The 16,351-nt window shown below is 38.3% G+C and overlaps 1 protein-coding gene across 3 annotated transcripts in view; it reads left to right on the top strand.

The window, feature by feature from the left end:
- Positions 1 to 1,859: 1,859 nt before the first annotated feature.
- The window catches only part of tmtc3 (transmembrane O-mannosyltransferase targeting cadherins 3), a 93,860-nt gene continuing 79,368 nt past the window's right edge, over positions 1,860 to 16,351 (top strand). Inside the window, exons 1-5 of one of the 3 annotated variants that reach the window (XM_034175895.1) lie at positions 1,860 to 1,913; positions 4,838 to 5,051; positions 5,257 to 5,475; positions 10,289 to 10,388; positions 16,225 to 16,340. In XM_034175895.1, the coding sequence (XP_034031786.1) occupies positions 4,860 to 5,051; positions 5,257 to 5,475; positions 10,289 to 10,388; positions 16,225 to 16,340 (627 nt within the window). In that variant the 5' untranslated portion in view covers positions 1,860 to 1,913; positions 4,838 to 4,859. Of the gene's footprint in view, positions 2,027 to 4,837; positions 5,052 to 5,256; positions 5,476 to 10,288; positions 10,436 to 16,224; positions 16,341 to 16,351 lie in introns of those variants that run through there. The other 2 variants (XM_034175897.1, XM_034175898.1) reach the window with 2 other exon arrangements.

Here is a 16,351-nt window from a genome sequence, read left to right as displayed (position 1 = left end):
TAATTGTTAGTAAAAGCTGCAAGGGATATAACAAAAAAAGAAAGCCCGAAACAAGTGCAATGAAGACTTCTTCTTTTTTGTATAATATTCGGTTGAGATCCAGTTTAGAAATACAATACCGCCACCTATTGGGCTGGAATGTGGGCAAGGTAAACATACCAGAATGAAGGGAAAGGACATAACTCTCTAGTAAAATTTTTGTACTACTTATTTAGTCATAGTCTTGACTAAAATGTTAGTTTTTCTTCATAATTTAGTCATCTGAATTGTTTTAGTAATAGTCTTGTTTTAGTTGACAATCATATGACTAATATGACTAAGTAAACTACTAACTCCAAAGGAGAGTTGGTTGACTAAAATCGAGTGATAATGGCTGGACAGACAGACTCAAGAACACTGTCTTTCCCTGGGCCATCAGAACTTTAAATTCCTTATAAACAGGGTGAATGCACACTCCTTGATTTCAAGTAGCCATAATATCATAGGTTATTGGAATATGTTTATAAATATGGTAACTACTACTACTCTACATGAACTTGAAAACTTTCTTTTCTCACTTGTAGGATTTCTCGATCACACCGAATATGCTGCAGAGAGTCCGGACCAAGCTAGATCATCGCATGGATGTTTGTCGAGCAACGGGTGGGGTGCACATTCTTACACATTGGTGGCTACAGTTGCATGATCTAATAAAATTAAATGTGGTAACGGTTGGTAGCACAGACACTAGACTAATCACCCCCAATATCATACTGTTTTTAATAGGCCAGTTCACATTTGACTCAGCCAACAGAAAGAAAGCATAGTTTGGGAGCCAGACCCTCAGACAAGGAGACCACAATGGTTCTACTTTCTGTTGTTCATATACACTAGCATGCTGCCCATGTGGTTCCACAGGCTCTCGATTACTTACACCAAAAACAAGACTCGCAACAACATTGTTTACTGGATCTGCAGCGTGAAAAACCATAACATCAAGATCTTAACTACTGCCCTGTCACAACCATTCCGCTTTGCATAGCACATTGTTGAAGCAACAATCAGAGACAACCTCTCCCCAACAATGACCTACACAGGAAATCCAACTCCTCTTTCAAGATACGCCAACAGAATATCAGTAAAATGTAAACACCTATTCGGTTTTCCAAAGGCTAATTATGAGTAATAAAGTGCTATATTTTGGTATTGCTCATCTGTTACATATTAAATATTAATGGTTCTTTATATGTCTATAAATGGTCCTTTGGTATGTCTATGAATGATCGTTGTCTATGAATGGTCTGTTTTTGTCTATAAATGGTCTTTTTTTGGTGTCTATGAATGGTCCGTGTCAATCACGTCCATTGCTCACTGTTGTTAGCAAATATCCATAGCTTCTCCAAAAATATAAATTCTATCAATGTTCCATTTTGGCGGTGTTCATACTTGACCCAAAATACATAAGCATACCAAATGGCAAATGTCAGCTCCTCACTTTGTCTATGATTGAAGTTATACACAAACACGCATGCATACGCATGCATGCATGATATGTTATGTATGTGTGTGTATTTGTATGTATATATATATATATATATATATATATATATATATATATATATATATATATATATATATATTATATACAGGGGTGCACATAACACGAGGGAAGCACTTTCTAAGAGGAAAGCAATGACAGATTGTAGGAAAAGTGTGACCATTTAGATAAAAAGTCAATTACACAGACCATGGTTCATCCGGGACCACATCTCCATCTGAGCCCCTCCCGTATGGGACTAGTATGAATGTCAATTATTTTATCATCGGCATCGTGAAGCTCCAGTTTATACTCCAGCCTATAGGGGGTGATAATGCATCATATGCCACTCTTCTGTAAACACGAGACGAAGAAGAATCTAGTCACCTCTGCACCGGTAGGGATAGCTGGTTTACTGAATTGTGTTTTTTCTAAGTAAAATTATGTGTCTAACACTGTCAAAGTTTTGATATTACGTCTGCAGCCATTGCTTGCTCTTTTCTAGACACGGTAGGAAATTCAACAAAGACCAGGCGATAAACCTGTGTACATGTTTTCTGCCATATAAGGTTGTGGGAAGCTAGTTAGCGTTCGCTGTGGATTTAGCCATGGTAAACATAACTGAAGACATCAGGACATTAGACATTATTATCGCTTTGCTTGTGCTGCATGTATGGGTAGTAAGAAAGAACCTTTTATTATACAAATATATATCTTTAAATTGACCACGAAATGTAAGTGAGCTGTGGTTTTTAGGGATGCACGATATGGATTTTTGCCAGTATTCGATGGGCATTGGTTATCTTTCCGGTTGCTGGAACAATAGTCGTCAGTCTTTTTATTTTTTCTCCCCAAAGAGTTTTCCCATGAAAACTGGTGTTCGTTTGGCACGTGTAGTGGCTCCTGCACTGTTCATTGTTTGGATGGACTGGGTGTTGGGTGGGGTTGGAAACCAGTGACTTAGGTACTTTTTTGGCGAGGGAAGGTTTACTGACCTTTACTTCGTGATGATGACGTGATCTGTGTGGAATCTATGAATACTTGAGAGCATACATATCTCTGGGTTCTTGAACTTTGAGAATAAAAGGCACCTGAGTTGCTGGATAGAGGTGTTTGGTGAGGCAGATATTGCTGCAGAAGAACGAAGGTTCAAGTCTTTAGGGTTCTGGTGCTATCTGCCTTACTGTGTGTTTGTGAGACTTGGGACGATGTCTTTGGTACTAGGTCTCTCTTCAGATTATCCTTGGTTACCACTGGAATGATTGTGTCAAATGAGCAGTTAATAAGATGAGTGTCATTTACATTGTGAGGGAGCATCAACTTCTACATTTTGGCCATGTGGCACATTTCTCTGTGCACCATCCAGCACACAGGTGCCTGAGTGTTGAGGACCCCAGTAGCTGGAGAAGACCAAGGAGAGGCCCCAGTGTCAACTAGCTGTGGCAGATGGTCTTTTTAGAGATGTTGGAATGGACCATTTGTCTGTCTGGGTGGTTTTCATCCAGGACCCAAAAACATTAGGTGGTGTCACAGATTCCACAAAGTGCAGCACCCAGTCTGGATTTAGTCTGGGTAAAAGTGATCTGTATTTGGAAATCCTATATTTTTCTATCCAGGATCACATAATCTTTTAGTTTGGCACCAATTTTTCAAAACAATATTGGATTGATTAGTCTGACCCAGATACAGACTTTTCAGGATTACCAAATCTGGATGAAAAAATGTTCTAAATCAGAATAAACATTACAAAATAAGCTATATGAAGACTAACAGGTAGAATAGCATGGGGTCACTTATAGGAAAAGACAGAGAAAATAAATGATTAAAAAAAGTGAAAACTTTTTTGTCACTTCCTTTTTTTTAAGTCATCTGACATACAAAAACTATGTTATTTGCAAATTTGTTTAGAATTTGTACATATTTTAAAGCATAAGAACTGATAAATGCCCACCAGTTGGCAAGTAAAATTCTATTCATAATTCTTCATGAAGATACCAGCACTTTGAATCTGTGCTTTTTGGGTCATCTGTCTGGATGTTTCCAACAGAGCCACTTCAAAGTCTGTGGACTCTGCACATTATGCCATTGTTCAACAATATCTGTAACTTCAGATTGATTGCAAAATTTATATGTATAATCATATACTAGGTTTCTCCATCCTATGAGCTTTTGGGCCATATAGAATTGCACTTCATATATGTGTGCATGCATCTGTCCTTTTCTGTATTATGACTGAGAGTTATATTTGAATGCAGTTGCTCCTGGCTGGGAACTCTCAGCCATGTGTTGCGTCATTTTTCCTGGGCTTTGAGGAAAAGCAGAGCTGCTGGTCATAAGTGTTAGACAGTTGCTGACATTAACTCAATGGGTATCATGTTGCAGTCATACATTGCTAATGTGGAAATTGTGTTTGTAGTAGAAGATTGTTATATTTATTCATGTTATCCCATATGTGGGCTGCCTGATTATGGCAAAAATCATCTTCATCATTCATATGGAGGTCACAAACAGTTACTCAGTGATTTTGGAAACATAATGCATACCTTTAACTTAAAATGTGAACAGCAGCTGGGCTTTCATTATATATTTGTGCAAGTTTTCAGAATGTCAACAAAACACAGTAGTGAAATAACAGCAATTCGTGCATTCAAACCGTATAATGCACGGCTTCTTGTTGTTTAATCCTTACATATACAATGGATGGATGGTTTTGAATTTCAGTCCTTGAATTTAAAGTGAATTTTGAAATGAAATGGCAAGCAGAAGCCGGAATAATCTACAATTTGAAATTTTCTGCACCCTTGATGCAGGGCTTGCTAAATATTGGAGATTTGTTTATTTATTTATTTTTAATCCAGTATTGCAGTAAAGTTGTCTCATAAGATTTAAGAAGCTCTTGATCTTTTCCTCCATCCACATGTACCTCACCATGTATTTAGAATGTCATGTGACTTTTTCTGTATATTACGTGACCTATAATTGTGGAAAATAATTTTCCATTGCAGTTTAGCAAAATATGCCTTTTTGAATCACTTGAAAAAATACCCTTTCTATTAAGCATATTTTCAATTGATGCATTTCTATTAAGCATATTTTCAATTTGCTGTTTCAAATTGTGCACTTTCAAGGCAAATGGTAACCTGTCTACTGGATTTTCTTGAGCGTCATGGGTGGTGGGGTGGTGATAAACCATTTAAACATGGCTGCTTCTTCAGTGGCAGATAGCTTTTTTTCTTCCCAGTGACCTTTTTTTCTGTTGCAATTTCAATTTTAGTATCATAAAGCTGATGTTTCTAAAAATAATTTTTTTTTTTTTTGAAGAGATCAATGACGACTTTGGTCAATGATGGCTGTCGTGTCATGGAAGGAGACTTTGCTTTTGACTGGGCTGGTGGTGGGATGTTACTGGAACAGTCTACATTGCGGTTTTGTCTTTGATGATGTCTCAGCAATCCTTGACAACAAAGATCTACGCCCATCAACACCTCTCCAAAACCTTTTCCTTAATGATTTCTGGGGTACACCCATGGCTGAAGTAAGTGATGTCCTGTTGCACACCTCTGTGACCCATTTCATTTGGATGAGTGAAATGAAAATTTCTTCAGTGAAACTTGAATGGATTTAAATCAGCCTTCTCTTATTAACATGATTAAGAAACATTTAAAGATTCTCTCAAAAGCCACAGTAACCTCTAAGGTCTCTCAATCATCTGATCTGCATGCCTGTTTGTCCCACTGCAGGAGCGGAGCCATAAATCTTATCGCCCGTTGACTGTACTTACCTTCAGACTCAACTACCTCTTCAGTGAGCTCAGTCCTGCTTCCTACCACGTGCTTAATGTCATGTTACACGCCATTGTGTGTGTGCTTTTCCTGCGGGTGTGTCGTGTGTTTCTGGACAAGACTTCTAGCTTGGTGGCAGCATTGCTGTTTGCCGTTCACCCGATCCACGCAGAAGCTGTAAGTGCACATGGAGTATGCAAACCCTTGCATAGTGTATGTCGTGGCAAAAAGAAGTTTGCCTTAAAATATTTGGATGTACTTGAGCTGAATGCAAACTTAATATTATTTAATTACAACTACAAGTGGTTCATAAAATCTTAGAAAATGGTGAAAAATATCAGACATTTGAAGAGAATGGCAAAGGCCAGGATGTCGTCTTCAAATATCCTGTTATGTTCACATCCCAAAGATGTTTACTGTGGGAGAGGGTTGAGGAAACTATAACATTCACATTTAAGAAGATGAAATAAGAGAATATGGACATCAAGCAAAAGAAGACTCAAAACTATCCCTTGATTACTAAACTAGCTGGTGATTGATTTAATAATCGATTAATTGTTGGAGCACTACATGATGCTAAGACATATTAAACTCCATGTCTTTTAAATTATAGATGTTCCTTCTGTGGCTTTTTAATTTTGAGAGAAATTTATTCAGCTTGAATTGGGCTTCAAAGACCACTGACATTAAGGATAATTATATTGACCATATGGTACGTTATTGTGACAACTTAAACTTGGTTATATTATGCTTTGTTATTATTAAGCTATATTATGTGAAATAAAACTATTCACTGGTTCAAATATATTACACTGAAGGAAATGAAAATAAAACAATCAACTAAAAACAAATTTTAAAACTTGCGTAGAAGAACATCAGAAGAATTACAAAGACTTCCCAGTGTAAAGGGTTCACTGTCCCTCGAAAGTCCCTGTTGGAATGGGGCAGAATGAAATCTCCTCACTGCATGTTTGGCGTGCCCCCCAGTGGTGGAATATTCACTTGCATGTATATCCACATCCTCTGGATAAGTCCAACACTGATGACTATCTGCTGCTTAGTTGGCAATTTATGATATGTAACCGTTCCTTTTGCGTACACTCTGTGGGAAGCAATATAGATGAAAAGAAAAGAGCAAATGTTTCTCCACACACACACTCTATTCTCAGTCAGTTTGAATAGTTTGAAGTGATTTCAATCTTTCCACGTTGCAGCATTCACTCTTAAATTCTTAGAGCATGTTCTTTCGTGCTTGTCTTGATTTGTTTCAGCCTCTCACTGGCTTCAACTCATCCGGTTGTTAAGTGTGATGTAACGCATATTTTCAACTTCCGGGTCCAAACAAAAAAGGCACGCTGTCATTAATATTGAAAACTGGACTGAGACGCTCTGATCAGGCTGCACTTAAACCGTTGCACACGGACAACAGCATTTACATTGCGACATAAAACTCTTTTTATATTGTGCCGAAAACTCTCCTGGATATTGTTAATGTGTTTGTTTTATGTAAAAATGCCAGAAGCTCAGGTCGTTTCTCCGTTATTTTCAATGGGAGCTGCTGTGAGCTGCGATCGCTTCCTGTTCATGTCGTTCGGGGAGAAAGTGAAGTTTGCACTTCAACATCCTGTTTATTGTCCTTTACAACACTGTTTGGCATCTTTGTTCCAGAGTAATATATATAAGATCTCTGAAATTTGGTTTGTGTTTATTAAATTCCACGCAGGTTAAACATAGCAGACATGGATCATTGGTAATATTTGTTTTAGCTAGTTTTCAGGGTCTCATGGATGCAGTCTCTTATTAACGTGATGAAAAGCATAAAAAAAATTACTTTTTAGTAGTACGGTGGAACCTTGATTTGCAAGTTTAATTTGTTCCGTGACCAGGCTCATCTGCTCATATTTCAAACTATTTTCCCCCATTGAAAATAACTAAAATAATTTTAATCCATTCCAGCCTTGTAAAACATCCCCAAATCACTCTAAAGTATGAAAAAATATTTTTTTTTATTAACAGACATGTATATTTTACCTGTGCATAATAAAATATACAAAGTAAAAGAAAAAAGTTTTATTAAGTGTTCGTACCTTAGAAACAGACAAATGCGGTTAACGGAAGTGGAGGCGGAGAAGGGAGGGACGGAGGTTTGCGCACACTGTAAACACAAACTAAACTTAAACTGTAGATCCTTAAAAGGATCATACAGACGTAACTTTAATTGTAAACTTGCAGGTCTTTGGACCCGGAAACAGATTTATCACGTGATGCGTTATGTAAGAGCTTAACAACTGGATTTGCCATGGAAAAACTTTCAGTATTTGTCTCAAGACTGGGGCTCATGGATTCTTTTATTCCAAGCTAATTTTAGGAAACTCTCTCACAGTGAACTGCAAGTAATTCAGAGTAATGGTTCTCAGAACTGATTTGGGTTTTGGCTTTTGTGTTAAAACCCCGTCAGCATGTTGACACAATGTTGGGTAGTCTAAGGTATGTGATCAGAACATTCTCAACAAATTCCACCATGGAGTCCACCTCAGGCACTCCATAGCGCCGAATGTTACAACTCCTGGAGCTACTTTCCAGATCATTTACTTTTTCTGCAGCTCCTTTTAGTTAAATTTGATTGAATACTGTCCTATGTATTTAACATAGAAATTATTATATTCAGGACTAGTATTTCATCCAATTTACCTAAGATGAACTGATAACCATATAGGCTTTTAGCAGAATAGAAAAACAAAGAAAACATTCTGTTTTTAGGGGTGGAGCACTGTTGTCACACTGCCTGCATCACTGCAGCAGGCCTCCTTATGGTTCTCTCCTCTATGCAGAGTCTCTCAAGATTTGTTGAATGGAAGCAATTTGCCTCACAAATGAGCTCTTAATTAGTCCAGCAAATGGCCTTCATGGTATCGCCGTCTGGAATCTTTGAGTGAACAGATCATTTGTGTTTGAGTTATGCTCCAAGCACTGAAGCTTCCTTCATGATATACAAAGAGGCACTCTGTTTTCTTACAGTTTTTGGTATTCTGACTTTTTTAATACACACTTAGGGGTTTTTCTGAGCCTCTTGGAGTGGTTTAAAATATAAACAATCCAGAATTCACCATATGTATCTTAAAGACACACACCGTCATCATTTGTCAAGTGCAAAATGACACAGATTGTTTTTGGTTTTGAAGTCATGAAATAAATGTCCCGTTTCAAAACAAAAACAATGTTGTGATGCTGAAAACTAGGATTTGGAGGTTCTTTTTTTGTGCTTGATTGATTATAAAAAAAACTGTACCTTGATTTTTTTTTTTTTTTCAGCATTGCATTGCAGTATAGCACTCACCAAAAGGCTTCATGGCTGGTGTAGAAGAAGAAAAGTGATTTGTCATATTTCTGCTAAAGGCAGTATTCCTGGAGCATTTATATTTTACTGCTAAATTAGCTTTGATGGACATTTTTCTGCATATCAGGCAATGTGTAATGTGTTTGTAAATATTAACTTTAAATATTCTTTTGAAAAGTCAAGTTCATCTGATCAAATCTATCTGATCATTATCCTGTAGTGTCATACATTTTCTCAAAATTCAGCTAAAAGGCTTAACAGTTTATATTTGGATTAACACACTGATCCAGATTTCCTTTAAAATCAGTGAATCAGTTGGCATATTGATTTGAGACATTGTCAGCCATTGCAAAATATAACCAAAGATACTGATGGGATGTAGTCATAGTTACTGATACCTGTGAACTTTAAGTACAGAATTTAAAACGTTCAGAGACGAATGCCAATGAACAAATTTTGTATAATCGGAGTATTTTTTTTAAATGTCCAAAGTTATTAAACAACAACAAATATTTTAATGTAGTGAAAAAATAGACACAAAAATGCATGTGTGCTGCGATTCTAATTGATTTTTCTTGTATGGAAGACTTTCTTTGTATTTTCCTTTATTTCTCATAATATTGTAATTTTGTACTTCAGATTCAAGGGTGCCAGTAATGCTGACCAGGGGTTTATGTAGAAGGTTGTAAAAATAAACAAATATAAATGAACAAATCTGCTATGTATCATCTTTTTGGGTGTAGACATGCTTAACCCAGTGCTCCACTTGGTCTGAAAGAAAATCTATAGCGTTATACACAATATAGAAGATTCATAAAGTATTGGGAAGTCCTTTGTAGAGCCTTATTTGTGGTACTGATGTGCTATTTACGGAAGTCAGCACATAATTATGGCAAACATGTAACTGTTATTTCTTCCACATGAGGGCAGTCATCAGTAATGTATACAACCTATGTATCCTAGAGACGCTGCTTTCTGGACACATATATGTGTTTTGTTTTGTTTTTTTAATAAATCTTCAGATAAACCGCTAGATTCAAGGACTCAAATATGAATGGGGGTTGATTGCCACCTGTAACATCCGTGTCTTATTGTTCTCATAGCTTTAAGAAAACAGCACTGAATAACTCTTGAGTATTCTCCTTTCATGGATCAAGAGTGTTGCACTGTGGGAACTGTATATGCTTCTCATGACCATTTTCTGATAGACTGAGAATTAATTTGTGGTGAAAAGGAGTCATGTGGTAGTGGATCATTCGCAAATGCTTCACTGGTTAACAATTCTGGGCATTAGGAAAAATTGGACCACTCTTAATCTTGCTGTAGAGGGTGATTCTGTGGTAATGGAATTACTATGATGGGAAAATCTGGCCATATTTTAGCTCCCCATTAAAAATGTGCTCCGATTGTAATTCCATTACCATAGAATCGCCCTACATCATTTAGTTTTCAGTCAATGACCCAAACCAAAAGGCACACTTTGTTAGACTGTTTGAATTAAGCCGATCACATGCACGCATGAGTGTTTGCTTTCAACACAACTGAGCTGGTGTACAGAAGAAAAAATACAAAATTGGACCTGTTTATAATTTTATACACTTAACTGTATATAGTAAGTATATGGGAGACATTGACTTGTGACTTTTTGTTTAGGTCACAGGTGTGGTTGGGAGAGCAGAGCTTCTTTCTTCAGTCTTCCTCTTGGCTGCTTTCTTGGCCTACACTAAATCAACAAGCACAGACCATTCCATAGGTACATCATCACACCTCTTTCTTGGTCATGGCTGCTCATACGAGGAGGTATACTGTGTTCACATCAGTGGTGGGCACAGTTCCGCTAATCGGTTAACCACTAATTAGCAAAGCTGACTTTTTTGCTAGCTGATTAGCTGTTCAGTTAACTTTGAAAACAATTGGGGGACCAATTAACTTCCGCTCAATTTAGTTCCGATAACTTTTAGACCGCTAACATATTTTTGCGGGCGTAGTGAATGAAGCTTAACAGTTAAAAACATTTGTAAAGCCTGAAATCATACATTTTAGAGCCTGTCTGCCTGTTACATGTTTTGTAGCAGACAGACAGCTATGAGAGGTGGAGCTCAATCCTCTGCCAACAGAGGAGAGCTGGCTACTAAAGAGAAAGGAAGAGGGGAAAAAAGATTATTTATTTTCACAGCCATACAGACTTGCAGACATATCACAGGAATCATGCACAGCAAGCCAGTTTTGATTTATGGTTAAAATTTTGAACAAACTAATTCCGGACAATTTGTTGAAATTAGCGTCACCTCTGTCGTTTTACATAGTGAAAATATCAGTTATATGTTTTAGTTTTAAAGTAATGTACTAAATTTGAAGGTTGTAGTATTTACAGACACACATGCCAAAATGCATTATGGGAAAATTAGTTTCCTGTCATCAGTGGTTGGTTGGTATATGTAAGAGCCAACACACAAGTTACTGTCACGTGTGGGTTGTTTTTTAACAAAGAAAATCTATATTTGTAAATATGTCTTTTTTTGTTTGTAAAAATGGCAATTTGAAAACTGAAATTGTGGCAATTGGTATTCACACTGCCATGAAGACTGCCATCTACTGGATGGCCGTTTACTGCCATCCAACAAAAAATAATCCCATAATGCATTTCGGCATGTGTATCTGTAAGCACTAAAACCTTCAAAATTAGTGCATTACTTTAAAACTAAAACATATCGCTGATATTTTCACTTTGTAAAACGACAGAGGTGATGTTAATTTCAATTACTTGTCCGGAATTAGTTTGTTTAAAATTTTAACCATAAGTCAAAAACTGTCTTGCCACGCATGACTCCTGTGATACGTCTGTATGGCTGTGAATTTTTTTATTTTTTTATTTTTGCTCCCTTTCCTTTCTGTCTGCTCAGCAGGTCTCTTTGTTGAGAAAATTCTGATCTGAGACAGATGCGCTGGCTCGTTGTTTTGTCAGTAGCTGCCAGTGTAGTGGAGTCAATACTAAAAGTTATTGGTTTAGCTTTTAGCTGTAACTTATGCTTAATTTTTTAGGGGTTTATCAGTTTAGCTTTATAAAGATTTAACTTTTCAGTTAGCGGCTTAATGGTTATCAAAGCTAAGGTTTTGGTTAGCTGTGCCCAGCACTGGTTCACATCTATGCACACGTTTAAGATATTATGAAGATATGATCTTGTTAAAGTTCTGTCACAGCTGTACGTTCAGTATATTTTGTAGCTTAGATCTCTTTCGGAATTTGTGGCCAGAAAAGCAAAATTACAAATGTAATCAGATAATTGTCAGAACATGAAAGACTTCAGAGGGCTGATGCATGTCCTGTGCACTCTATGCTATGATATAGTTGTACAAGTAAACATACATATGTCTGAAATGGCGTTTTTGACAATGTATGATTTCATCATATCAGTTCTTTATGGCTTCATTATGAAGTCATTCATACCAGTTAATCACAATCACAAATATTTTGCTGATTAATATATCCTTCAGATCAGTAGTTCTTTACCCAGTGCTCAAGTACCACCTAACACAGTTTCCATCTCTCTCTGCTCTGCCACAAGTTGATTGGTTCATTTATGTGTGCAGCCAGTCAGGTACTAACAGACACCTGGAAGAGCTAATCACCTTATGACAGAGCAGGGAGAGAAGGAAAATGTGTAGGGTTGTGGTACTTGAAGAACGACTGCTTTTTTTTTTCACCCATCTTGACTTCTTGGTTGTTGAGCTGTACAAAAATAATGTTTAGATAGCTCTAGATAGCTGTCAAAGTAATTTCCCAGCAAACTTGATATATTTTGGCCTATGTTTACCTTGACCTTTGAATAAAATGCTCCAAAGTCTAGTCACTTCCAGATCTATCAAAGTAATAATTTCCACCAAGTTTGAAGGAAATATCTTCTCCACAGACACGCACACACACACACACACATACACCACTGAAAACAGTAGTCTGCTATCACCGGAAATGTAACCACAGAGAGAAGAGAATGGAATTATTCATTACATGTTTGGACACCCCCCCCCAAATATGTATTGTCTCCACCAAGCTGCCTTCAGCCAAACGCGCGACAGTAGACTGTCTGCTTTCAGCATGCTCTGTTCACCTGAATCCACAACTGCATTTTCTTCCACGCAAATGAACACACAACTGCAATGACAATAAATCTACACTCAACAAAAATATAAACGCAACACTTTTGGTTTTGCTCCCATTTTGTACAACCCCTGGCAATAATTATGGAATCACCGGCCTCGGAGGATGTTCATTCAGTTGTTTAATTTTGTAGAAAACAAGCAGATCACAGACATGACACAAAACTAAAGTCATTTCAAATGGCAACTTTCTGGCTTTAAGAAACACTATAAGAAATCAAGAAAAAAAATTGTGGCAGTCAGTAACGGTTACTTTTTTAGACCAAGCAGAGGGAAAAAAATATGGACTCACTCAATTCTGAGGAATAAATTATGGAATCACCCTGTAAATTTTCATCCCCAAAACTAACACCTGCATCAAATCAGATCTGCTCGTTAGTCTGCATCTAAAAAGGAGTGATCACACCTTGGAGAGCTGTTGCACCAAGTGGACTGACATGAATCATGGCTCCAACACGAGAGATGTCAATTGAAACAAAGGAGAGGATTATCAAACTCTTAAAAGAGGGTAAATCATCACGCAATGTTGCAAAAGATGTTGGTCGTTCACAGTCAGCTGTGTTTAAACTTTGGACCAAATACAAACAACATGGGAAGGTTGTTAAAGGCAAACATACTGGTAGACCAAGGAAGACGTCAAAGCGTCAAGACAGAAAACTTAAAGCAATATGTCTCAAAAATCGAAAATGCACAACAAAACAAATGAGGAACGAATGGGAGGAAACTGGAGTCAACGTCTGTGACCGAACTGTAATAAACCGCCTAAAGGAAATGGGATTTACATACAGAAAAGCTAAACGAAAGCCATCATTAACACCTAAACAGAAAAAAACAAGGTTACAATGGGCTAAGGAAAAGCAATCGTGGACTGTGGATGACTGGATGAAAGTCATATTCAGTGATAAATCTCGAATCTGCATTGGGCATGGTGATGATGCTGGAACTTTTGTTTGGTGCCGTTCCAATGAGATTTATAAAGATGACTGCCTGAAGAGAACATGTAAATTTCCACAGTCATTGATGATATGGCGCTGCATGTCAGGTAAAGGCACTGGGGAGATGGCTGTCATTACATCATCAATAAATGCACAAGTTTATGTTGATATTTTGGACACTTTTCTTATCCCATCAATTGAAAGGATGTTTGGGGATGATGAAATCATTTTTCAAGATGATAACGCATCTTGCCATAGAGCAAAAACTGTGAAAACATTCCTTGCAAAAAGACACATAGGGTCAATGTCATGGCCTGCAAATAGTCCGGATCTTAATCCATTTGAAAATCTTTGGTGGAAGTTGAAGAAAATGGTCCATGACAAGGCTCCAACCTGCAAAGCTGATCTGGCAACAGCAATCAGAGAAAGTTGGAGCCAGATTGATGAAGAGTACTGTTTGTCACTCATTAAGTCCAGAGGTGGTGCAACAAAATACTAGTGATGTGTTGGAGCGTTCTTTTGTTTTTCATGATTCCATAATTTTTTCCTCAGAATTGAGCGATTCCATATTTTTTTCCCTCTGCTTGGTCTAAAAAAGTAACCGTTACTGACTTCCACAATTTTTTTTCCTGTTATAGTGTTTCTTAAAGCCAGAAAGTTGCCATTTGAAATGACTTTAGTTTTGTGTGATGTCTGTGAGCTGGTTTTTTTTCTACAATATTAAACAACTGAATGAACATCCTCCAAGGCCGGTGATTCCATAATTTTTGCCAGGGATTGTATGAGATGAACTCAAAGATCTAAAACTTTTTCCACATACACAATATCACCATTTCCCTCAAATATTGTTCACAAAAAAGTCTAAATCTTTGATAGTGAGCACTTCTCCTTTGCTGAGATAATCCATCCCACCTCACAGGTGTGCCATATCAAGATGCTGATTAGACACCATGATTAGTGCACAGGTGTGCCTTAGACTGCCAACAATAAAAGGCCACTCTGAAAGGTGCAGTTTTATCACACAGCACAATGCCACAGATGTCGCAAGATTTGAGGGAGCGTGCAATTGGCATGCTGACAGCAGGAATGTCAACCAGAGCTGTTGCTCGTGTATTGAATGTTCATTTCTCTACCATAAGCCATCTCCAAAGGCGTTTCAGAGAATTTGGCAGTACATCCAACCAGCCTCACAACCGCAGACCACGTGTAACCACACCAGCCCAGGACCTCCACATCCAGCATGTTCACCTCCAAGATCGTCTGAGACCAGCCACTCGGACAGCTGCTGAAACAGTCGGTTTGCATAACCAAATAATGTCTGCACAAACTGTCAGAATCCATCTCAGGGAAGCTCATCTGCATGCTCGTCATCCTCATCGGGGTCTCGAACTGACTCCAGTTCGTCGTTGTAACCGACTTGAGTGGGCAAATGCTCACATTCGCTGGCGTTTAGCACGTTGGAGAGGTGTTTTCTTCACAGATGAATCCTGGTTCACACTGTTCAAGGCAGATGGCAGGCAGCGTGTGTGGCGTGTGGGTGAGCGGTTTTCTGATGTCAATGTTGTGGACCGAGTGGCCCATGGTGGCGGTGGGGTTATGGTATGGGCAGGCGTCTGTTATGGACGAAGAACACAGGTGCATTTTATTGATGGCATTTTGAATGCACAGAGATACTGTGACGAGATCCTGAGGCCCATTGTTGTGTCATGCATCCAAGAACATCACCTCATGTTGCAGCAAGATAATGCACGGCCCCATGTTGCAAGGATCTGTACACAATTCTTGGAAGCTGAAAATGTCCCAGTTCTTGCATGCTGGCATACTCACCGGACATGTCACCCATTGAGCATGTTTGGGATGCTCTGGACCGGCGTATACGACAGTGTGTACCAGTTCCTGCCAATATCCAGCAACTTCACACAGCCATTGAAGAGGAGTGGACCAACATTCCACAGGTCACAATTGACAACCTGATCAACTCTATGCGAAGGAGATGTGTTGCACTGCATGAGGCAAATGGTGGTCACACCAGATACTGACTGGTATCCCCCCCCCCCCCCCCCCCCCAATAAAACAAAACTGCACCTTTCAGAGTGGCCTTTTATTGTGGGCAGTCTAAGGCACACCTGTGCACTAATCATGGTGTCTAATCAGCATCTTGATATGGCACACCTGTGAGGTGGGATTGATTATCTCAGCAAAGGAGAAGTGCTCACTATCACAGATTTAGACTGGTTTGTGAACAATATTTGAGGGAAATGGTGATATTGTGTATGTGGAAAAAGTTTTAGATCTTTGAGTTCATCTCATACAAAATGGGAGCAAAACCAAAAGTGTTGCGTTTATATTTTTGTTGAGTGTATATTTCACATTATTGTTATTGACATTTGGCTTTAAGTCTGTGGTTCAGCTGTGGTCCCATACCCCACTATCTATTATCAACTCATAATTTCATGAATTCATTTATTTATTTTTCTGTCCTCCCCCCTTCCCCAGTTTGGGCCCCCATTGCAGTGACAGTTGTCCTCGTAGCTGCAGCAACATTGTGTAAGGAGCAGGGAATCACCGTTGTTGGCATCTGCTGTGTCCACGAGGTGTTTGTTGCACAAGGGGTAAGACTCCT

This window comes from Thalassophryne amazonica, chromosome 8 (assembly GCF_902500255.1).
Source record: "Thalassophryne amazonica chromosome 8, fThaAma1.1, whole genome shotgun sequence".
Classification (NCBI taxonomy): domain Eukaryota; kingdom Metazoa; phylum Chordata; class Actinopteri; order Batrachoidiformes; family Batrachoididae; genus Thalassophryne; species Thalassophryne amazonica.
The sequence above is the reverse complement of the archived record's forward strand: the minus strand, read 5'-3'. Positions and strand labels throughout refer to the sequence as shown.